The sequence below is a fragment of the Pholcus phalangioides genome, unplaced genomic scaffold, assembly GCF_987345545.1.
Source record: "Pholcus phalangioides strain wild (caught in Gottingen) unplaced genomic scaffold, Ppha-v1.0 ptg000008l_1, whole genome shotgun sequence".
NCBI lineage: Eukaryota > Metazoa > Arthropoda > Arachnida > Araneae > Pholcidae > Pholcus > Pholcus phalangioides.
This window is the reverse complement of record NW_028301601.1, coordinates 19,445,743-19,471,408: the sequence shown is the minus strand read 5'-3', so window position 1 is coordinate 19,471,408 and position 25,666 is coordinate 19,445,743. Positions and strand designations below refer to the sequence as shown.

The 25,666-nt window shown below is 39.4% G+C and overlaps 1 protein-coding gene and 1 non-coding gene across 2 annotated transcripts; both read left to right on the top strand.

Annotated features, from left to right (window-relative positions):
• Positions 1–394: 394 nt before the first annotated feature.
• On the top strand, positions 395–23,073 carry LOC149083950 (uncharacterized). Its single transcript, XM_089234326.1, has 3 exons — positions 395–1,046; positions 14,009–14,323; positions 21,732–23,073. Exons 1-3 carry the CDS (start codon positions 539–541, stop codon positions 22,334–22,336), a joined length of 1,428 nt encoding a protein of 475 aa, XP_089090452.1. The 5' UTR covers positions 395–538; the 3' UTR covers positions 22,337–23,073.
• On the top strand, positions 17,851–17,922 carry TRNAS-GGA (transfer RNA serine (anticodon GGA)). The gene has a single exon. It is a non-coding gene; the product is annotated as a tRNA-Ser (tRNA).
• Positions 23,074–25,666: the final 2,593 nt, after the last annotated feature.

Genomic DNA, 25,666 nt, shown 5'->3' with positions numbered 1-25,666 from the left:
TATAAAACACATTTAGGGCCTTTGTATTCCACGCTAAAAAAGCGTCACATCCTCTTGGAAAAACGCTTACATAATCTCTCCACAACGAAGTGTGAACAAGCGACGTTAATCATCGCCATGTCAAACATCTGAATTGACTTCTCGTGACTGCCAGATGGAATAAATAAATAAAGGAGGAATGCAGTATTTTACAATTCACATATTCCAACACGTAGAGTAAGGGGAAAAAAAAACCGTGTTTTGCGGTCATCTGGAAATAAAACAACACACGAGCGGAAGGTCACGCGAAAGTTTTGTTTTACGACAACAGATGGCAGGCGAAACGCGAGTGGTCGCTCTAATGACGTCACCCTCCCCGAATGGACCGGTTGCTGGAAGGGGGGAATCCGGTCAGGTGTATATAACTTTAGCGACCGATCACCTGTTTTCCAATCTCGATCTCTACTTCAGTCTCTGAACATCGTCGTTAGGATCAAGTCTACACTTCCAACAACAACAACAATCTTCAATAGGAATAGATCGTGAGGAAAACAACACAATGTCCAGGATTCTCCTCTTAGCGTTCGTGGTAGCCCTTGCGGTCTTGGAATCGTCGTCCCTGCCGGTGTTGGATCAGAATGCGGCCGTTAAGTCCATCTCGGAACGCCCGGCACCGCTGAACTTGCCCGTTGAGAAAGCAGCCGAGGTTGTCCAGCCCGAAAAGATCGAAGACCCTCAGGTTCAGCAAGAGAGCCAGCAGCAACAGGAAGAAGTGAAGCCAGCTGAAGATCAGCAGGAGGCCGAGCTGCAGGAGAAAGCCGCTGAATCCCAGCAGCAAGAGGATCAACAGCAGCAGCAGGAAGAGCAATTAGACGAGAAAGCGAGTCCACCGAAGGAATCTGACCAACAGAACATAAAGCAGAGGAAACTCTACAGGTATCCGGTAGAGGTTTTCGAGAAACACGACTCTGATATCGACGGCTACATCGATGAATCCGAGTTCCAGATTGTCTATAAATTCCCGAGCGACGTCTTGAAGAAAGCCTTTTCGTCCGCAGATGCCGATGGTAAGTGGTCATCTTTCAATGATTTGAATTTCTTGAAATTTTAAATTCTCGAAATGTGAAAATAATATCTCAAGTCTCCTGAAGATTCTGACACGGAACCTGGAAATAGGAGGAATACTGCAAATGCTTAACCTTCTGTGATCCTGTATATATTTGAATATACATAGCAAAAAAAAAAAATCCCATCATATTTCAAGGGTTCTTAAACTATGTGTCGCGATCTCCAAACTTGGGTCATAGGGCTTCCGAGATAGGTTGTACAAATCCACTGACAGACAGGAGCTCTTGAGGTATTGAACGGTATGTCTCCTGACCCATACTTGATTTGCGGGGGGCTTCCGAGATGGTAGCACAAATTCAGTTACAGTCCTGTTGTAAATGTCCTTAATGCGTCGTTGGTTTCACTTATTTCGAAAAACTAACAGTTCCATGGCTCACGAAGCCGATCTTGTTGTTGACTTTGGCTGGAAAAGGTTAGGAACCCCCTGCATCTCATGCCAATTTCTTTTCTCAATTCTTTTAGTATTCTTTTAGAAAGTAAGTCTTTTAGTGATAATTTTAGTACACACAAACTACGGCTATATAAGTACAGCACTTTTTTTTTTAATCTAGAAAGAGTTGATTCCTCGTCTGTGTCATTTTTTTTTGAGAGCTGCTGAAATTTTACGTTGTCAGAGATTTATAAAATCTCTCTGAATCTTTCGATGATTTCAATCTCTTTAACCTTCTATGGCTCACTCCCAATAAAAACGTATTGAAAAAAAAAAATTTGTTTGCTTCAAAAATAGATGTAAAATTAAAGCTAATGCTACAGCATTAGCGTATTTTTAATTGAAACAATTCATCGACACAGCAATTTAATTAATTAGATGCGATTTCCTTAATTAGCTAAAATGGTTAATTAAGGGTAAAACATATAGTTTGTCTCGATTTTAATGCTATCTATAAGCACTTGAAAGCTTGCTTGGTAAAGTTGAATGGTATTCATCTTGAAATTTGGAATAGTTTATTTCCGGTCCCCCTCAGTTTGATGCGATTTCATAAATCTCCGAACACGTAAAATTTCAGCAGCTCTCAAAAACAAAATGACATCAACAAGCAATCAACTCTTCCGAGACAAAATAAAAAGAGAAGCATTGCAATTACTTACATAGCCGTATTTCGTACCGAAATGATCACTAAAAGATATGTTTTCTAAAATACCAATAAAATTTAGAAAACAAATCGTTATAATGGGTATTTTGGCCATGTGTATTCAAATATGTACCGTTAAATTCTAATTTCAGAAACATTCTATATTATTTTCCGATTTTTTTTATCTATTGGTTTACAATATTGGTCTTCCAGGTATTCGGACGCGCAAACTGTAAATAGGAGTAATACAGGAAAATAATAGGAGTAAGAAATAGGAGTAATGCTCCACTGAGCTGTAAATTCGACTTTCTTGCACTTCGTAACATATGCGGAGAAGCAAACCTCTAGTGTTTAATCCAACTCTACAAACAGAGTACGGTGATCCTCGGAACTTTAGCTGTGACCCGCCGATCCGATCATTTTCAGAGAATAGCTCAAAATGTCTAAAACCGATAAGACAAAATAATAATAATAATAATAATAATTGGATAAATCCTGCAGGAGAGAAAATTCGGCATTTAAAAAAAATATGACGTTTCTGCAGAATTTACAGAAATTCTGCAGAAACATTCAGAAAAATCACTTTAACGTAAAAGAAATGCTTTCAGAATTTTCCAACGAAACAATTTCAGAATTTTTGAAAGAAATAATTATTATTTAAAGTAGTAATTATTTGAAGTAATTTCAGAATTAATAAGAAATAATTAAATTCTATTTCTTAGAATTTCTGAAAAAAATATTAATTTCACAAAATGAATGTCAGACTTCAAATACGATGAAAATAATAATGAGGATAAATAAGAAGTTTCCGAGTACATATTACAAAAATAATTTCCGATTCAGTGAAAAAATGATAATTTTAAAATCATGGAAAAATAATTTCAGCATCAGTAAAAGTTAATTTCAAAATTAATGAAACAAATAACTTCGGAATCGCTTGAAGAACTTATACAGAATTATTCGAAGAAATTTGAGAATTATTTAAAGTAATTTTAAAAAGAATTGTAGAAAGAAGGAATGGCAGAATGATTTCAAGAAATTTCAGAATTATTTAAAATAATTTCCGGATTATAAAAGAAATTAAAAAAAATCAAAGCTTTTTTTTAGAATTTTTGAAAGAAATGATTTCATAATTAATCACAATTGATAGCTAATAAAAGAAATAATTTCAGAACAAAGGAATTTTCAAATATCTAACGGCTCCTGTATAACTCAGAACCCCCTCCTTCCTTCGTTGTCCAATCTGTTAAGACGCCACTGTACATCACACAAGTCACCTTGTATATATCTGGATCCACCTTACACTTTTGAATACCGTTCGTGGCCACATGGGCGTCGAGGAAAGTTTCAACTCGGCCCGGAATGTCTGGAAAGTTCAAGACCCTTGTGTAAATCATTAATTTTCGACGGCAATCCTAAGTTAAATTATTATTAACCATCCATGGTTGATGCGAGATTTCTCCAGGTCATTAGAATAGACGATTATTATTTTTGTTGTGATTAATATTATCTCAGTAAATTCTAAAGTTAGGAATCGCCAGCTAACGCAGTATTCTTGACACCTGCGGACTGGTGAAAAAATAATTGAGTAATTTCGCGGACACACGCAGGCGGAAATATTAGTGGACCACCAAAGAATAAACAAATAGGAGAAATAATTTGAGCGATCTTTTGATGGCGAAGACGGAAGTAAAAACCAATATGGGGACTGTATTTAATTTAAAATTAAATTTGAAATCATATAGCGGTACATCATACAAGCTTAACTTATGACCCGCGGGCCAAATGCGGTCTCAGATTCATCTGATGTGTCACGTGACTTCGAACCTAGTTTTATGAAAATGGAAAATTTCAAGAGCCCCCAAGAGATCACTCAAGGGACTCGCGGTTCATCACCGCCACTTTTAACTGTACATGCACCTCGTACACATTCCTCTGCGGGATTTCGAAAGAATCGGCACATGCCTAAACTTATTATGTGCGTGTGAACGCGTGGCCCTAACTTGTTTATGTTGTGAGAGTTTCGATTGCTTCCGTGTCCTCGCTGGTTCAGTCATCTGTCTTCCATACTTTGAAGTGAAGATGGTAAATGCTTGAATTTTCATGTTATGTCAGAATCATGCCGCAGGTCTGCCTGCTATCTGCAGAGAGACTTTTCCAAAAGGGGACCGTGCCTTGAAGTTGGAAAGACCCACGGTGCAGTTTCACATCACTTCAGAGACCCGTGATCACCTAAATGACCAATGGCATATTCACAGGTCACATCAATAAACATCGACAGAGCAAGCGGCCCGTTGCGCAGTTCCATATCGCTCTAGCGGCACATTTACAGATAACTTGAGTGACTTGCGGCAGTTTCAGAGCATTCAAGTGGCCCTCGGAGAAGTTCCGCATCACACTAATGTTACCCGCTTCAGATCATTCAAGTGATCCACGGCACAATTACAAATCTCGTAAGTGACCTGCGGGGCTGTTTCAGTTCACTTAACTGGCCCGCTACACGTTTTCAAACCAATGAAGTGGCCCCTCACTCTCCTGAAGGTTGAGCACCCCATCGTTACATGAAATGTGCTGCGGAATGGCAAGAAATTCCCACAGACCGACGTAGGTCCGTTGATCAGCGGTTCAAAATCACCGATGAGATAAGCATCATGTTTTTGGAATCAATGTCATAAGTAATTATCAAAGAAGTGAAAATTTAGAAGGAATCGCACTTATTTGTGATTTTCTCTGTATGAATAATTGATAATTTCCTATTTAATATTTGTTATCAGTATCTATACGGGGGATTCGAACTCAATTATTTAACTACTTCGTCAATTCTTGCGGCCTCGTAGTTTCCTCATACAGCTATTAGTTTATTATCTAGGATGATCTTAAGTCAATTAAAACATGAAAAATTTGAACTTAAACTGAATTCAATAGCTCTGAATCTATACCTTAATATGTAATGCCCCCCGGTTCAGGAACCTTTTGCATTCAAGAAACTGATTTCTAAGTTACCGTATATACTCGTATATAAGCTGAGTTTTTTTTTGTGGAAAAATTCGTTCCCCAAGTGGGGGGTCGGCTTATACTCGGGTCAGTTTCTGATGAGAAATATCGACCCCCCGCAATCAGTAGTCGTTTTTGTAGCAGAGAATGGGATATGTTCAAACCCCACAGAATCGATAATGTCGAAGCCGAGGCAAAGAAATCGTAAACATCATTGGTCGGTGGTTGCTAATGTGGATTGTACAGCCTTTAGATGCGAGCATCAACAAGCCTCTCAAAGACTATTTGAGGAATTTGTGGATCAAATGGATGAGTTCCGATGATAAAGTGGTGCCTTGAAGAAAACTGACATTGGCCTACTGTGCCAATGGGTACATGAGACGTGGAATTCTGTTTCCACCGAAATTATCATCCGATCCTTCAAAAAGTGTTGCACCAGCAATGCGATGGACGGAACAGAAGGTGATATCTTCTTTGAAAGTGACAATGGCAATGACAGCCCAGGTGAAGATGAAAACGAAGATGCCGCACCCCCCATGATGATCTGATGCATAACCATGAGCTTGGAGACAGAAGAAACGGATTTAAAATTTTGAATCGTTTTCTATTGTAAATTTCCGTAAGCTATTCATTTTGCATGAAAATATAAACATTTTTTTTCTTTGAAATGCACAGATTTTTTTGGGTCGGCTTATACACGGGTTTTCAATTTATTGCGGTTTTGGTGGTCCTGAAGTGGGGGGGGGGGTCGGCTTACACACGAGTATATACGGTATTTATTTTAATTCGGTAGATCGCGTGACATCCGTGTGCCAAAATATTCATAAGACTTCATAGGGACCACAGCCCTACTGTTGCAAAATATCTTTTTAAATGTTTGTTAACTTACATATAATTTTTAATGATTTTATTGATTAATACAAAATTAAAAATCTGAAAAGAAATTTCTCTGATTAGATTAATGATTAGGAACAAGCTATAATATTTTCACAGCTCTCCGTGGCCCCCTACTGTGGCTAATCCCCTGCAATGGCTTTTTCCCCTAGTGACTTGATTTTCCACCTGTGCCCCTTGAAAATTATAGCCCCCTTCTAAGGTGTTGAGAACCACTGCTATATAGTATAAATTTATCATGAAAAAGTATTTTAATACCTATTTTTTATGGTAGTTATTCTCACTCTTAACCTTCTCCCCGATATTGACGAGATATCTCGTCTTAAAAGCTATTTATTTTAGCCCAGGCATTTTCTAAAGCTAATTTCTCAATCGAACACATTTTCTCGTCTCTCTTACTTTCCAAATATTTATAATCGGAAGAAAGCCTTCTTTTATAATAAAAAAGATACAGCATTTTAAAGGTTGGGTTTAGTGATTTCTGCTATTCACAGGTTAAAAGGTTACATCAACTTTGATCTGAATGGAGAGATCTGACATCCTATATCGTCGGAATAAACATTTTAGGTAGCATTACGATTTCCACTCCATTAAAAAAATTATGGACCCATGTGGGTTGAGAACCACTGCTAAATATCATTGGTTCATCATGAAAAAGTTTTTGAATATCTCTTTATCCGAATTTTTTCTCACCTCTCGACCGTCTCCCTGACATTGACGAGATATCTCGTCTTCTTGGAAGCCTTATATTTTATAGCCAGGATATTTTCTCAAACTAATTTCTCAATGAAACACATTTTCTCATCTCCCTCACTTTGCAAATACGGAAAATTGGAAGAAAACCTACTTCTCGTAATAATAAAAATATATAGAATTTTAAAAGGGGGATTTTGTGATTTCTCTGCTTATGCTGGATTTCGATCTGATATTATCTATCATAGGAATAAAAATTTTAGGTAATATTATAATTTCTGCGATGTTTACGCGAAAATGCCAGAATTTTTTTTTTCCAATAGCAATAAAATGCACTCAACCTGAATCAAACGTTTGTATTGTCTTTTTTTTTTTCTCATAACCTTGCAATCCACTGCAAAAGAAAAATCATCTCATAAATCTCACGGCAAGTCAAATCAATTATGCATGAGATATTGCGTACACGATATGCAAAACCATAGATTTTTAGTAAATAGACATGCGTATTTTTTTCCTGTGTGTTCCAGGTAAAAATATTCAGTTCCGGTCCATTTTTATTATCTCTCGGAACGAAAAAAAAAATTTCCACTTCCTCCAATATCCCTATTTCTTTGAATGAAGCTGACCTAAGCTAGAACTGAGTTCAAGCCGGCTTAATCCAGGAGAATATTTTCCTATAAAAATATTCCATGTGTGTATAACAACCGGAAAGTAATTTGAATATTTTCTCATTGTCCGATAATATTCATAAATTTTTCCTCGTGTAAAATATTGTTCATAAGAAATATGAGATTAAACTCGTGAATTTAGGATATGACCTAAAATGTGTGTGTGCGTGGATGCGATTCTTGAAAAAAAACTAAAAGTCCTTAAAATTGGGACTTTCTCTAGTACGGCAAAGTTCTTGTTATGACTGACCATTATATGACTGACCATTGCGATGACCTCTTCGTTCCAGGTCAGTGTTTACAAGGTCAGTTTCATTCCTTTGTTGGTTCCAACGAGATTCCCCTTTGTCTGATCTCATCGAGTTGATTATTTATCTTGTTTTTTGACTATCTATTTGGCTTTTGTTTATTCGGTCCTTTTCGTATGATGAATGGAATGGCCTTCTTTTGGGTGAGTCGTGCATTTTTAGTGATTAATTAATGAGTATTTGGGAAAAGTGCCGATTGTAAGAGTTCAACGTGGCTAATTGGAGTCTTGTTATCATCAGGGACGAAGATGGACCTTCGGAATTCTTTGATTTGTACATAAAGCGTTAGTGCGTTCGAGGTTAGTACATCTTCATTTTGTTGTACGAGATCAAGCTCGGGTCCTAGGACTGCCTTGAAGAGAGAGGGGCACGAGACAAATAAATCTGGAAATATTGCTTTGAGCCAGTGGTACTCAACAAGATATATGCGTATCCCTGGAGGTGTTTAATCGGCATTTTCGTGGCAACAAATGACCAGCAGTGGCAAGAGAAACGAGTGAACTAGTTTAGAAGTGTGAAACATTAGCTATATGGCACATCGCAGAGAAGTGGTATGTAATAATCCTTCGAGGAAAGTAATTGAATATTGGATTAAATATCGAATTTCTAGAATTACGCATTTCCAGGGATACGCAAGCCTCCTACGCACTTCAAGCGGTGTGCACGTCTTATTATACTTCAAGGGAGCTCATATACGTATTTCTAGGTGTACGCATACATTTTATGATATTTTTTTTGTAGCAAACGCGCAAACCTTCTGCGCTTCTCTAGGGATACAACATGACTAACTATATGTATATTTTCTACCATTTCAAAGGTTATTCTTGACTTATAAGCATCTCCGACCGCTCGAAAATCTCCTATTCATTTTGAAGGGGTTTGCACCCCATACGCATTTGAAGGGGTTATCTCATCTTCATATTTCCAGGAACACGCTAACGTCCTATCTGTTTCAAGGGTTAGATTTTCTAAGCAAGTTTCAGAGGTACGCAAGCCTTTTACGCAATTCCAAGGAGTTTACACGCCTAGTATGCATTTCATAGTGTAAGCAAGCCTCCTGCACATTTATATGAATACGTAAGCCTCTCACACACCCATTTGCGAGGACGGTTCGCACGTGCTCTATGGATTGCATGGGTTCAGGTGTTCACACGCCTTCTAATCATTTGAAGGGGTTACTCAAGCATTCGTATGCATGCATGCCTTGGGGGGGGGGGTAACAATCCTCGAATAACTTGTTGTGAGCATTACATTTCTAGAATACGCTGCTCCCCCACCCCACAACTTGTCCAGCTGTGACAGTAAAAAGTTGTCATGGTGGGGTGTGCCACACCATTGCAACTGAATGAAAATGAAGTTCGTCGAATTGAAATTCATTTCGGATACTTTTTTTACGTGAGAAGCATCGTGACATCACTGCAAGAGTTTAAAGTTCCTGTCATTAAGCACCAATGCATGCTTGCTCATGCCTCTCTATGTTGTGGAATGTTATCGCCAACACGTCTGGACTCATAGCTTCACAGTTTCACAACGAATAATATCTTGCAGTGACGTCAACATGTTTCTCATACAACAAGGTATGTCCGTATTGAATTTCATTACCTTATGATCAACGTTTGATTTTTTATGCATAAAAATCAGGGTCCGAGAGAGAATAAATTGTGAAAATTGAGAAGAAAATCTTGGAAGATGAGGGATTGGCCTCTGCCAATCATTTCAGAAAGTTCTTTGGTGCAATTCAACCTCGGACTCGGTTTTTCAAATTGTATTAAGAAATCATTGTTTTTAGTTTTTGACGTGAATACGTCTTTTAAATCATCTGACGATACCGCATGCATTTGCAAAAAGTCGCGTGACGAAATGCTTAAAATGTTCATACCTCAGGAAGTATAAAGAAAGAATACATACGGAGTTTTTTCTATGTCTGAAGATAGATTTCGTCGAAATATAGACAAATCTAATATCACTCTGGTTTTGGTACCTCTTCCGGTCTGGGCACCAGGCATGTGGCCCGTTTTCGTAACGAAATTGCTTTACGCTATATCTCATGATGTTCGCAACGCAAATAAAAGCCAATGGCGTAGTATGACAGATATTTTTGAAACAAATTCAGAGGTACCTCTCTGGTTTTAATACCTCTTCAGGTCTGGGCATCGACAATGGTAGCGTCTGTTGAATATTTCAAAGACAAATGTGATGATTTCCATTTAAATTTAGTCAGCATCTACCACTCTGTTCCAGGCACAAAGAACGTATTCACGTCAAAACGTGCGACTGTGCCTATGACACAGCCTACCCCCAATTTATTTTTACTGCACAAGTTGGGTCGGAATATATATATATATTTTTTTGTTTTGTGGGGAAATATTTCTAGAGGAAACTCAAGATTAGTACCGGCCTGACGAAGATACGAGCAAGGCCACCTTGGGCCTCGCAAATGTTAGAAATGCTCTTTGCAACAGGTGCGAATGTATAGTTTTCGACAATCGTCACTGGTGGCTTTCATAAAATATTCTCAGGGGCACCCCTCTAACCAACCCCCCAAATCCTGAAGCGGCCAGAACAAGATATCGATGAATTTTAGTTGTGACATCTATTGACAAGATTTAAAGCAGTGTACTTGTCATTTATTTGTTCGGTAATTTTAGTTTTAATCGCCAAACTTTTCTATTTTTATAACAAAATGATTACTCAATTAATAATTAATAATTATCGCTGAAAGGATTTCTTTCGGAATTGTTAGAAAAGTAAAATTATTTGGTAACAAAAATGTGTATAAAAAAAATTCCTTTGTGGAAGAAAAATTTTATCGCTCATAAACGTGGTTTGTCACTAGTATGCAACCACTAAAACTAACCCATATTCTTTAGATGGCCTCTAGGTCGAAGTCTACAACGGATAAACTCCCTACGAAATTTATTATGTGAAAAATAAGTTGAATTCCCAACCTGGAGTCCTGACAGCTTCCTTCTAGTAGTGAGCCACGCTAATAGTACTAATACCACTAGCTTTCGAGGTATATAATAATGCACGGGGGGGTCTCCAACCTTTCAGACATTGCGGGCCAACTTCCCATGAAGCCCACGGGCTACCACACATCAAGTCTCATACGGTGGTATATATAATTTTGTAAGTTAGAAACCATTCACAAGAACTAAATGTAATTTGGTAGTCGTGCCGTAACAGATAAGCCAAACATGGCTCAGATTAAAACAAAGGGGGGCCCTGATAGTGTTTTAGGGGTCCTATCAGTGTCCCCAAAGTGGGCTCCCTGGTGGTCGATGGAATGGTCCCGAAGGGTGGGGGTGCGATAAAAGCTACGGATTTAACAACATGGGATCCTATGGGTTCAATTGATTTGGGGGCGATGAGAGAATAAAATTTCTGAAGAAGGGGACGATGGAATAAAATGTTTGGGAAACTATGCTTTGGATCAGGGGTTCTCAAACGGAGCGGCGGCCCGACAAAGTGTTTACGAAGAGTTTCTTTGTTACACTGGGAAGCCGCGGATAAACGTTGATTACAGTAAGGAGCACCATGGGTGGGAAACGTTTGAGAACCCCTGCTTTTTATAATTCTGAAATCATTTCTTTCATTAATTCTGAAATCATTTATGTTTCTAATTTTGAAATTATTTCTTCCAGTAATTCTGAAATTATTTCTGTCCCTAAGCCCGGAATTACACTATAAAAGTTTGACAAAAGATCTTTTACAAAAGATTAAAAAAAAAAAAAAAACCAATAAGCCTATTGGTTGTTTGTTTTTTTTTTTTCCAAGTTTTGTGAAAGATCTTTTATCAAATTTTTGTAATGTAATCCCGGCCTAATTCTGAAATTATGTCTTTCAGTAATTCTAAAATTATAATCGGTAAATTTACAATCTGTAAATTATGATGGGGGAGGGGCCACATCGAAGAGCTCCCAGGGCTACATCTGGCCCCACGGACCATGCGTTGAACACCCCTATCATAATGGAATCATCAGTGATTCCGTAGCATTCACAATTCCAAAAAATAAAGCTTTTCATTCGCATCCATTATGTATACCGCTGCGTTTCAGCTTTTTTTTTCCGGATTATTTTGCGGTTTTAGATCCAAGTCGAGAGTAAAAAATCGCCACAGGGCCTCGAATGGCCCACGAATTTCAAGGTCCTCTCGTCGACGATGTCCAAAACCTCGCACATGTAGGTAGAGCTGCTGCCTCCACATGAGCAGCAGCTGGTTATCGTGACCATTTTTATGAGAACCAGTTGGTGGTTTCCCGAAGAAAGTAAATATAGAGTCTCCAAAAGTAGGCAGGGGTATAGGCGAAAAACAAAAATGAATACATGAATACAATTTGAATATTCTGGTCACGACGTTAAGTATACGAACGAACCTGTTCTCGTTTAATATAATGAAGTGCTTCTCGGAAGTTGTTGCAAAGAAACCTGTTGAACGTAACCACAGTCAAAATAAATGATGTGTTTGAATAATTATTTTTGAACACCGAGGTGAAGTTCGTTGTTGTTTAAGAGCTTCTCTATTCTTTTTTCCATGTTTTCTGTTTTTGAGGTGCTGTTGCAGGCTTTGAATGGAATATTTGTCCATTCGAGTGGTGTGGTGTCATATCTGAAGGATGATTCAGAAGATATTCGAGAACATTTAATCGATAGGGTAACTCGTAATTTTTCGATATTACCGATGGAACCAATCCTAGAATTCCAGACTTTTTTCCGGGAAGGGTATTAGTATTCATTCCAGGCTGATTAATTAGTCTTTGGTTTGAAGTTACAGCTTCAATTCGTCACAATCTTGAATGAATGAGGGATCAAGGAAGCAGATATTTTTCTGGATATTATGCACACGTGAACTCAGAAAAAAAAAGTCGTTTGGTCTCAACCGGGACACGAACCCAGGCCCCCTCTTGGAAAACCGGGCAAGCATGCTACCGTCTACACCACTGGAGACGTGACCCTGCTCGGAGTGATGGATTGTTAAAATAAAATTCTGGAACTAATTTACGAAGCTATTGTTTGATCATACCATTATCACAGTTAAAAGCTGATTCATCTGTGATAAGGTCTTCATGACCTAGTCCAGCGATTCTCAACATGAGAGCATGTGACCCCCTTTGTTGCCCCGGATATTCTAAAAGGGCCACGGGAGAAAATCAAGTGAAGGGAGGACAAATCGTTAGTGGTGGGGGGAGGTTCCCCACAAAGAGCTGGCAAAAATTAAGCTTAAGAAATGTGAACAAGAGTTTTAAGGTGAAATATGGTGGGAAAAGGTGAGACTTTTCAAAATGAAACAGACCTACCCATTGAATTAGAACCATCTTATTGTATGGGCCCATCTGGTTATAGTCCCATGTCCACATGGAACCTACATGATGAGATCTTTTACTTTTTTTTTCCAATCAAACCGAACACGACCCAGGTTTTACCCGGCACAGCCAATTTTAGCCGTTACCTTATGAGGTCTTTACGATGATTTTTGAGGGTAGTATGCAAATATAAAAGATGTTACTTCAAGCTGAGTATGGGATCACAAGAACATCACTTACTCCGGAGACCCATGGCATTAAAACGGCCCGACACAGACCCCTTCCTTCCCGAATGAGAGAAGCTCAATTAATTTTAGTCTGGAGCGTATTCATTTTTTTTGTTCACTCTAAATTTACTCTACACTGGAACTCACATGTGATGTGCAGGATTGCTCTTGTCCATGTACGTATAAAGAACTTGCATATGTTGGCGGTGGTTTCATTTTCGTATTTTAATAACTCCTGTGGGGGCACACGAGTCCCCCGCCCCATGGGCCAATGAATGTAATGAAATCGCCTTGTGTGATGTTATGGGGCTCAATATTCCACTGAAAGTAACAGACAGTCGAAAATCATTGCACCAGATTTCATCATGTAGGCCTTCTATGGACATCAGACCTCAGAACATTCCCACATGGGTTAAGATGCCCTGGTTCTACGGACCGCTCTGTTATACTGACTCTCTGGATACTGACAATAGTCCCAATTTTCTATTATATTTCATTGAAAAGCTTTATTTCTTCACAGTTCTCTGTGGCACCTTAACCACTTTTCGGGGCTCTCGTCTAATTTATTTTCATCCATGCCCCTCCTTCGCAAGCCATATGGCCCCAGGTTGAGAACCACTGACCTATACTGCTGAACTATCAGCGTATCCATACAACAATAGTCAGATGCTATAAATTTTCAAAAATGTCTGTCTGTTGAGATTCTCATGATTTAATTTACGTCCGATCTCTTCCATCTAGAAAACCTCAAGCTCGACAAAGAGGAATTCGCCAAAGTCTCATTCGACGACGAAGCAGTCGAAGAGAAGAAATCCGAGGAAGTAAAAGAAGAGGAGAAAAAGGAAGACGAGCCCAAGGATGTCGTCAAACCTGATGAAGAGATACCCGTGCCACCATCCGAAGACAAGAAACCGGAAGAAACCAAACCAGAAGAAGAAGCAGCAGCCAGTCTAAAATCCGAGACAGACCTCCAAGACAAACCAATACACGCTGCTCTGGAAGAGGACGAAGACGCCAAGAAGGGCCAGGAGATTCCACAAGCAGCGCAGCCTCAAGGTACGTCAGTATTGAAAGTTTTCACCTTGGGGGTAGAGTGCCACCTTGTATTTTGAAAAAGCATTAATAACCACTCGGTAAGAAAAAAAAAATAGCCCACGCTCTCCGGGTGTTGTTATCATGTGAAAGAAGAGTCGGGGAAGTTGTTAAGTATTCCACAAGCGGCTTTAACTGCATCAACAAAAATGGATCCGACGATTAATCTCACACATGAAAACATGTTGATTAATTGAAGGTAACGCGCCGGTAACATTTCACCCAATAAAAACAAGATAGAGGGTTATTTTCTCATGTCCTCTTACACAGAAACGGTGGAATGGCAGAATGCCTTGTCAACAAGAAAATGACTTATCCCTTAGTACGAACAGTAGATATTGATAAAGAGTTGGCATTTTTCAACATTCTGTCGGAAGAGGTTTCCCTGATAGAAAAGGTAAATACAGGGAACTATTTGTCGAGAAGATTTTTGAGCTTTTGCAATTTTTCGAGCTGCGCTATGAGTACCTTACAGGGTACATTACAGGGTGATTCAGAACTTGTGTACAAAACTTTAAATAGTGATAGCACACATCTAACAAGCAATTTTTGTCATACATGGTCGTAAGACAACCGCTAGACGGCACTGTTATTGAAATAAAATGCGGCATAAAGCGCTGGTTTTTTGCCACTTATCGTAATTTCTACACGCATTGCAGAAGGGATGACTGGTTTCACGACCAGGAAAAAGCGGACATGCTTTATGGTGCTGCTGACAGGAATGTTCTGGGAGCCTAATGACTGAACCGGGAGTTTTTTTTTCCTAACGAGACCCGTGAAACATTGAAAATCCCTTGAGTAATTGCACCGGTGTCTGTGTAGAACGGGCTTTGTCAGCCGCATGCAGGATAGAGGGTATGGCAGAAGTAAGTAAGGAAGCCACAAGAAGACTGTTTATTACAGACATTGGTGCAATCGCCGAATTTATTATTTTTTTGATCTGACATGAGTCTCATCGAGAAACATTTCTAGTACCACCTGCTGAGCTTCCAGAGCATTCCCGTCCGCATCACCATGCATTTAATGCATGTCCGCTTTTCCGTCCCTTCAGCAATCCACGATAAATGACGATAAGTGCCAAAACCAGCGCCGTCTAGTGGTTCATTGCTTCGATGCTACCACGCACTGTACCAGTGGCATACAGGATAAAGGTTGTAGTAGAAGTGTGAGGACACCTTGACTCTTTAAGTGGCACAGCAAAAGTCACAAAATTCCATATTTTTTTGATGAAATAGGCTTATAGGCTTTCTTCTGATTTTCAGCAGGTGCAAACGAGGGGGGGGGGGGGAGTTTGGGGAAAAAGCGTTTCATTGAGAAATCAACTTTATAATATATCTCAGCTTGTCAATGCTGAAACAAGAGGATTTTTAGGAGGCGATATATCTCGTCAAAACTGGTTAAAGGGTTAAGAAGATCGTACAAACACCGACGGAATCGCTCAAATGTTTTTCGATCTAGCACGCGTCTCGTCGGAAAACTTTCCTGGCACAGTCTTTTAGCTACCAGAGCATTCCCGCCTACAGCACCATACACTGAATGCATGTCCGCATGAGCGACAAAACCAGCGTCATACGTGTTCAGTGACAGCGCCGTTACAGCCACGCACTGCATGACAAAAATTACTTGTTTAGATGTGTACTCTGACTCCTTAAAGTTTTTGTCCATGAGTTTTGAATCACCCTGTACGTAAGCAGGTCGAGACAGAATTTGAGGTAGAGGGAAGTTTCGAGACGGTTGCATCATTTTCGGTACGCAATAACGAAACTCTGTTAGAGGTGACATTAGAAGAATTCATGACGTAATTATTACTCTTAAAACCGAGCGCTGATCTCACTTGGCTATCATTAGATGCCTGAGGAATATCGTCAGCAGAGAAGAAGGACCATTACGTCATAACAGCGGGGGGAGTCTGGTCTTTACCTTAAGTGAAAAAGGTTTGGTATCCCAAGCACTTTTCCACCAAAACCCATCAGCCCCTAATGAACGATTCCTGCCTTCTTGAAATATTTATTACCATTCAACACTGGCATTTTTTCTTTAAATATCAATCTCAGCAGCGTAAGTAACGATTACAGGTTGAGAATGTTTCATAGAGAGCCTCTTGGGAAAGTTTTTTTTCTTTCTCGAGGTGAGGATGTAACCATATAATGGGTCCTTCATTTATAGGTCTGTTGAATGTAAGCTCTGCCTATACGGTACAACTGTGAATTGTGCTAACGGCAAGTTGGTTATCTGATATATAACCCAGTATAGGGGTTCTTAACTTTTAGCATTCCCCCCCCCCCGTAACTTTTGTACCGATAAGCATAGGCGGAGATAGACTTGGAAGTTTGGGGGGGGGGGCACGCTGATGATGATGTCAATTCATATATACATCTGTTCATTAGATCAGTGACTCAAACTTTGACGCTGGGGGGGGGGGGAATGCGCCCCCACGTATCTTCGCCCATGCCGATAAAATGAAGCCCTCGGACCACTTTACAGAATAAAATAATACTACTACTACTACTACTACTAATAATAATAATAATAATACAGAATTCAGAATAAAATAACTTAAGAACCATAAGTTGATTATTTCCCATCAAGCTCAAATGAAACCCCCCCCCCCCACAAAAAAACAATCTCTCCAAGTACCCCAAGGCGTCCGTGGATCCCTCACGTAATAAGATCCAAGAGTGCGGGGGATTTACCGATGAAAACTGAAAATGCCGATGCACGATCGTCTTCAGAATGGTTCCTTTGGTGTCGATGCACTTTTGACAGCTTCGTACTGCTTTTATGAAAGGAATGTCGGAAACCGTCTCTGGCAGTGACTCAGAATGCTTCCTACAAATTATGTTTAATCGGTGAAAGCAAATAAACATTAATGGTTCCATTAAGCCCACATCTCAACATTGCCCACATCTCAACATTGCCCACATCTCAACATTGCCCACATCTCAACATTGCCACAATTGCCCAACATTGCCCACATCTCAACATTGCCACAATTGCCCAACATTGCCCACATCTCAACATTGCCACAATTGCCCAACATTGCCCACATCTCAACGGATCACGACGAATGGATTCCGGAAACGGCTTAAAAATGTCTTTAATAGAGCTCTTTGCACACCGTTCTGCCCTTGGGAATGGAAATTACTTTGTTTGCCAGAAAAAAAGACAATTTTTCCAAAAAATCAATGAAAAATTTAGAAATGATGGATTAAAAATAATTCAAAGAAATAATTCTCCAGCACGAAATTCAGAATTAAGGGTAGAAATATAATTCCATTATGACATGAATGTCGCTCTCCACTTGTTAATACAAGATATACGGAAGACTGGATGTTGTGTCATCTTGTATTAACAAGTGGAGAGCGACATTCATGTCATATATATAGCCCTCTGGTGGCTCGTCGTCCATGAGCTATTAGCTGATCGGTTTCACCGTCCATTGCACGGTTCCGTTCGGCATATATACGCTCTAGCGAAGGAAAATCTCTATCTCCTCTGTAGCTTAGTGGTCAGAGCGCTCGTCCGGAAATCGAGGGACCCGGGTTCGACTCCCGGTAGAGACAGGGATGAGTTTTTTCCTTCCTTAAAAAATTAACATCTCAAATAATAAATATCCTCACAACATCCAGTCTTCCGTATATCTTGTATAATTCCATTATAAAAATTCAGAACCAATGGAAGAAATAATTCTAAAATCGATGAAAATTAGGAATTAATGAAATTAATAAATCCTCAATGGATGGAAATTCAGAATTAACGGTATAAAAAAAAAAATTCCAGAGTTGTTGACAATTCAGAATTAATGCAAGAAATAATTTAAAAACTAGTGTGAAGTAGTGGCTTTACCAATAATTTACCGTGATAGCGGGGCCTCACAAAGCGAGCGACCACACCGGTCACACGGCATTAAGGGATCTGGGGGTGCAGAAAATATATTGGTGGGGGTGCTCGAGTAACCTCAAGTTCCCAGGATCCATCCATTTTTTGTTATCAATGATGATATAAAATTATTATGAAATTGATGAACCGATGTACTAGTACGCTTATAACATTCGCTTACCACCATTTGGGGTGTCTTCAGTGTGTCAAAAAAGAACCCATTGGACATTCATGTCCGCACGTGTGTTTGGTAGACAAAATAATTTCAGAATAAGAGAAATAATTTCATAATTACTTGAAAAAAATTATTTCTCGATTCAACAAAATTCACAATGGATGTAAAATATTTATTGAAAGAAATATTTTCAGAACCAATGAACAATATTTTGTGAATTAATGACTGATTAATTATTAATTAACAAATTAATGGGAATTAATTAAATAATTGGGGGGCTCCCTGTTTCACTGAAATCACTGGGTCCCGTCGGGCCCACCCGTTAAGACACCATTGTGTGAATCTATCGAATGCTTCCCTGTATGACTTATTGGCCCTCGAGCTTCATGGAAATTTTATTTTCTTTTTATGGTCCGCACAATGTCTGAAGAGCCCTGTTTTGAGTAAAACATCACGAAGTGGTGTTTTTTTTCTATACTTCATGCGTTACTGGAGGCCATTACACGTATTTTCAGCCTACTTTGCACGATACTGGCACATAAAACTCCAGTAACGCTATTGGAATGCAACTCGAATAAATATCGGAACACATTTAAAAGCTTTAGTTTGAAGGAAGTACATCTTCAATAAAATCTTCAGGGTGTCCGGGAAAAGGGCAACCCGACTTAACTTGAAAAAGATGGATGACAAAGAAGATTATTTTAGTTTCTAAGACACCTTGTAAAAATATTTATCACAATCTCCTTGGAATTTAGTTGAAAATTTCATCGATAGGCGACATTGTGCTGGTATAATTCAGATTTTCCCAGTGAGCTCTCTCTACAGTTTTAGAATTTCTTGAGAAGAACCAATATTTTTTATTGAGAAACGTGAGGATCCGAGAGTGTTTGTGGTTGTGTGGAGCAGTGTTTCTTAACCTTCTTTTTTACCTATGGACTTTGGCACGACGTTAAGATAACCCCGAACTCTCAGACCTTCTTGTGCTCCCTCGTCCTCTACACCAGTGTTTCTCAACCGCCGACCGGACCGTAAATAATTTAGTTTCATTCCCCATCAGTCGTGTTTATGTCGGGCCTTACACTCAAAAAAACAAGAAAAAAAAAATTCAATCGGGGCGCGGGATTCTAAAGGATGAGAACCACTGCTCTATACCACCACCATTATCCAGGAGCGAGACCCTTCCTACCAATGATTTTTTTTGGGCAAATTTGAAGTGATTTTTTTAAATATATGAACAACTAAATGGTCACCGCTAGATTTTCGGTGAGCTTCCCTGTCGTGGCCGTCTCGATATTATGCCCCCCCCCCCCCGACAAAGTTTGTACTTCGTCCGCGCCTAACTAGAAATAGCAGCGCTTACATATTTATTTGTAACTCTTGAAAATCATCGTAACAGATCTCAACACTTACCTGATTCCCCTTGAAAATGAGGCCTCCGAGCCACGCGCCCAGATAAGCCCATTTGTTAAGATAGCCCTGTCTCCACAGGCGGGGAGAGGGGGGGGGGTTCTGCTGGATTCTGAAAGTAGTCGCATATTTCCCATCATATTTCACTTGAAAACTTTATTTACTCACATCTGAATTTGTTTTCACCGATCTCCGTGGTTCCCACTTCCCATTTAGCCATAATTATGGCTCCTTTCCATTCCAGTTTCATCGGTGACCCCCCCCCCCCCCCCCCACACACACACACTAGAATATCACAGGACCTCAGGGGCGCGGGGGGGGGGGCATATGACTCAAGGTTGAGAAACACTATTTTAGTGGATATATCAATATTGACTGTTGACTGTTGTAGTGTCATCTATCGTTGGAATTTTTAACCATATGATTTCGCCAAATCTGGCGATTGAAGTCCAATAAACAGCCTAAAAACATGAGGAAATTTATTAGTTTTTCATAGTTTACTGTTTTTAAACTATTTAATCAAAAAGTTAAAAAGTTATGTGTAGATAACACTTATTAAATGCAAATATTTACAGTGGTATCAATGCCTAGAAACCATCATGATGAACCTAACGCATTCATTTGCATACAGCTCCGATTCAATAGATCATTCTTCAATGAGAAAATTAATGCTTTAAACTTCATGTTTCAGTTACCAGTTCTTCCAGAAAAGAATTTTTCACCTCCATAGAGGTCATTAACGCCATCATGTTTCTTACATCACCTCGCTCGAATAACGTTGCCGCAACTATTATCAATGTCAACGAAACACTTTCCACGCGGCGTAATAACGAACCTTGAGCACACGTACGGAATATCTGATGTCACAACACCACCACCCAAGTTTTTACGCAACTCGAATTGATTGTATGTATGTGTGTGTGATCTGTCCTCGATGTGCCATCTTCTAGTTAAACGCCAAACAGGTGCGTCCACCTGGAAATAAGAAATATAACACCTTAGAGAACACCCGAAGCTGGAAATCGGGGAGTTTTAACACGTTGGGACAGTTGCAGGAAAAGAATTGGCATTAATTAATGGATCGTCTAACAGGATAACGACGCGAGATTGAATTGGGTCACGCGATGATGAATTCAAAATTACGCCATGATTTAAATTTTCGGAACTAGTTGCTTGACATGACACCTGAGAACTATCGGCTACTTGCAAATGTTTTGGACTTGCCTTTTCTTTCTTTGTCAAGTGTGTGTCCTGAAATATTTCGATGGTGTTGTTGTTCTGGATATAATGATAAAACTTCAGTTTGACAGGTCCGAGACATTTTAACTAGGGATCTAAAGAATTCCAATGACCCTTGGGCATTAATTGGAAAGCTTTCAGGAGGTCCGTAAACTTGAATGATAGAGCAACTAACTCATTGTTTATTGTATTTACTGGATATTATTCTGAAAAGAGGTCCGTGGCCTTCATTTTATTGGTGAAAGGAAGACCCGGACTATATTTTATCGATGCGGGAGGGGGAAGGGGGCACGACATTCATTTTATCGATACGAGGTATCCGTGGCCCTTTATTTTATCAATATAAGATGTTTTCACGACCTTCATTTCATTTTTACAAGATGTCCGTAGCATTCATTTCGTCAATACAGGAAGTCCGTAGCATTCATTTCGTCAATACAGGAAGTCCGTAGCATTCATTTTATTGATACGGGGGGGGGGGGGAGGTTTGTGGTCTTCATTTTATTATTACTGGGCCGTGGAGTGCAAAAGGTTAAGAACCCCTGCTTAACCTTCTCCCTGCTTTAATGATTCTTATTATTTTATCACTTTATAGCTAATAAATAGTCGATATTCGTTAAATTTATTACTTCTGGGTAGTTATACTCATTTTATTTCTCTTCGTCTTTACAGAAGAGAAGATAGAAGAGAAAGCCGCCGAGGAACAGAAAATACCCGAAAAAGTTGAGGAAGACAAAAAAGAAGTAGTAATAGAAGAGGAATCGAAGAAAGAACCCGAAGAGCTTGAAGGAAGAAGCGTCGAAGCCGTACCAGTAATCGTCGAAGAACTTGCCAGTAAACCATCACCCGAGGACAAAATCGTCGAAGACGATAAGCAAGAGGAACAGGAAAAACCCCAAGAGAAACCCGCGGTAGAAGAAATCATGGCCATAGTCTCCGACGAATCACCCGTCCCAGTCATCGTCCCAGAACAACCATCCGAAATCGAACAACCCGTCATCTTGGTCCCAGCTGAATTACCCGCAGCCCCTGCAGAAGCCGCGCCGGAACCAGTCATCGCCGAAGAATCCCAGGCCATTCCAGAAGCTCCAGAGGCCGTCGCCATAATCCCCGCGGAAGAAGAATCGGCAGCAATCGAACCGGCGAAAGCTGAACCCGAACAAATCATCGCTGCCGTAGATCCGGAAGCTCCCGTGGAAGCAATCGAATACGTACCGCTCGCTAAAGTCGACGACGCCGTTGCCGCCGTGCCCGTAGTCCCGTCCAGTGAGCAATAAGTCGAAAACTCGGACGTTTCGGACTGTAGAGTGACGACGGAAGGTGTGCGTGGCGTACCTGCGTCGGCTTAGTCGGATTCAAATGTGTGGATAGTTCTGATCATCCGATCCCCCCCACCCCTAATTTAATGCATTCAATATCTAAAAAAGGGATCTCTTCTATTGACTCAGAGAACTTCGTATATGATCGATTTTATACCGTGTTTTAAAAGTCAACAGGTTCTGGGGAATCTGCATCCAGCAGATTCTGTCCTCGGGAACGCGTTTATTGCACGTTTTAGTGTAATTACACTCTGATTTCTCTCTCTCTGAGTCGGTGGATACAATTCTCTTTTATAACGTCTAAAGTCTTCTTTTTTTCATATATACGAAAATAAATAATATCCACACAAATGCCATTTTCCCCCGAATATTATTTAATTGCAAAAAAAAGAAATATCTCATCACGAGAGCTGGTTCTCCTGCGTTGTAAACAACTCGAATGGACACGAATGCGAATGATGGAAACAAGGATGTAAACAAAAAGGGTGTTGGATTCGGCTTTTTTTTTTTTTTGCGTTTTATTGTTTTTGTTTATTGTTTATGTTTTGTTTCTTTTTTTTTTTTTTTGGCGAGCAGTGCGATTTTGTTTTGTTTATTTGCAAAAAAAAAAAAAAAAAAGCAGTGGAGTGGTGCAATGAAAACTTATTGTAATGCTTCTTCTCCAACAAGGTTTGAATAAAAACAGTTATGGCCGATTTGATTATAATTTTTTTCCCTTGCTTGTTTTGTTTCTAGTTCTTGTTTTGTATTTGGTTGGTGTTTTGAGAGGAAACAAAAAATATATCTCGTCGATGACTGATATAATAATGAAGTCGTTCCAAACCATGTTTAGATTGGCATTAATACTTTGGATTTCTGAAGGTGCTGCCAAATTGTTTCGGATAAGACAGCGTTTCTCAACCCATGGTCCGTGGACCAGAGTGGGCCCACGACGATGGCATAGGTGGTCCACGGGCAGACTTGGTAATTTAATTCTAACTCTGAATGAAAAATTATTCAACTGTTTTAATTGATATTGGGTATAATACAATATGGGTTAAAATAAAAATTATGCCTTCATACTTAGGTTCACCACTCATCATCGAGGAAAATGCAGGAATTTGCGATCCTAAATACGGTATATCACTTAATTTTGCCAAAAAAAAATTCAATTTATTGTCTTAAATACAATTACTGCAATATATACAGGGTGATTATAAAAAAACTATCCCGACATATGGGCCCCTAACTATCACACCAGTCACAGAAACTGAATGAAATTTTGGCATAAGGTATTTTGAGGTATGCGCTCAAGAATGATATGGAAAACAACAGTGTCACTCTAACAGTTACGGTTACAGTGAGAAAATTTCGAAAATATCAAATGGCAACACCAAGTTTTTTGTATTGGAATGTGATCTCCATTGTGAAAAACCCTAAATAGCGTTCGAACGGCAACTGTAGCATGAGAAACTTACAGGAATGTCCCGTAATAAGGGACACAGGGGTCCGCCAATTTTTTTCAGGCATTTTACTGCTGGTCCTTGTTTTTAGAAAGATTGAGAACCGCTGAGATAAAAGAGGTGGAAATTAGAACGGAAATATACAAAACAGTGAATCCCTATGGCATATAGCACAAGGGGTCCTTCCAAGGCAATTTCCTCGGCGATTGACAAAAGGGTCCTCTCCTCGGCTGTTTAATGAGAGAGAAAAACGCTACTTTATACCCCGATATAATATAAATAGCATACATCTATAGGGCCTGATTTCGAAATTTTCACTGTTATGACTTCCCCCGATCTTCCAAAATCCCTCCTGTACCTATCTACACCGTCTAAAATTTTCGTTAGTCAATAATTATAGTAAACAATAATTATAACATTTATTCACAAAAAATTATAAGCTAAAAATCTGAGTCTTTTTTTGTGCATAATTATAAGAACAACCTAAATATTATGTTGCCATATTTGAGCAGTCCATGCAATAGCCGACTTTGATTCAACTTGGGCACCTGGGTCAGAGCTGCAACTACAGAGGAAAATTTTAAGGATGACAATTTAAAAAATTCATTCTGAGAAATTGCAGGAAAAAAAATGAAATTTGCATTCTGACAAAAATCCTAGTTACGACATTGCTCTATGGCGAAAGGACATTCCCAGCTCTAAAGACGAAAATGTTCGGTCTATCAGTGCTAGCATGAATATGTTATTAAAATTTTGGGTTGAATGTGTTGCCCATGCGGAATAATTAAAGTATCAGCTCAGACACAGGCTTAGTCTATTCATTCATCGGATTGCATGTGTCCTTCAGGCAAGAAAGACCCGACGCGCTAATGCTTTCCGAGTCGAGACAAATGAATCCGATTCGGGCTATCGACTGTTATCAACTGGTCGTTTCAATAGGAAATCTATCAACTGATGCTTTAGATCAGTACAACATTTAGCCTTCGAATACAAGAGAAGTATTCAATCACAATAGACACCCATTCATTATTAGCAAATCTGAACTACCATAACCAGATGATACAGTTATAATCTGCCAAATGTATCCATTATTTGATACCGAATTCCATAAAGGATGTTCCAAAACAGATGAGCAAAAGTGCGTAATACACTTTGTGTATACACAGAAACCACTTTTTTTTCAAGGAATGCATATTGGTAAATGAAAATGGGGGAGTTGGGTCCCATAGCTTTGCACAAATATTCCCTTTGCCAGCCACCATTGCGCCAAATCACAATGAAATGTTTCAGATGGCGAGTAAATAAAAAGATAGAATTTGCCAGATAACTAATGTTTGTTCGTAAATGTTACCAAACAGTACGCTTTTTTAGAAAATTTTTCTCTGAATTGTCTACGAACTTATCTCTCGACAACTAAGATTCTATGAATGAAAGTCCAATTGGGACTTTGCTTGCCTTCACGATCCGTTCTACCATACACCGATCTCTTTCCGTGGGAGCATCTCAGAAGTTTCTTTTATGAATCTGCTAAGGAATCCTCCCGTAAATCTAATGAGAAACTCACCAACCCTACGGTGTATTCTGGCCATATGCGCAGTGTGTAGAATATCACACCCGATTGTTTCAATTCTACCTTCAATGAAATGGATTCGAGAATTTCGAATCTAGTTGCATCCGGAATATTTTTACCACTTAACTCGTAAGTGAAACGTGGGTTGTTCGCACCAAAATAATTAGCACGCATTTGTCAATACTGAAAGTCGTGCTCCATTCCTTTGCCCCATGCTGCAATCACATCGAGGTGCATCTGGAGCAGCTCCCTTATCGTTTAGATTCCTGACTAAAC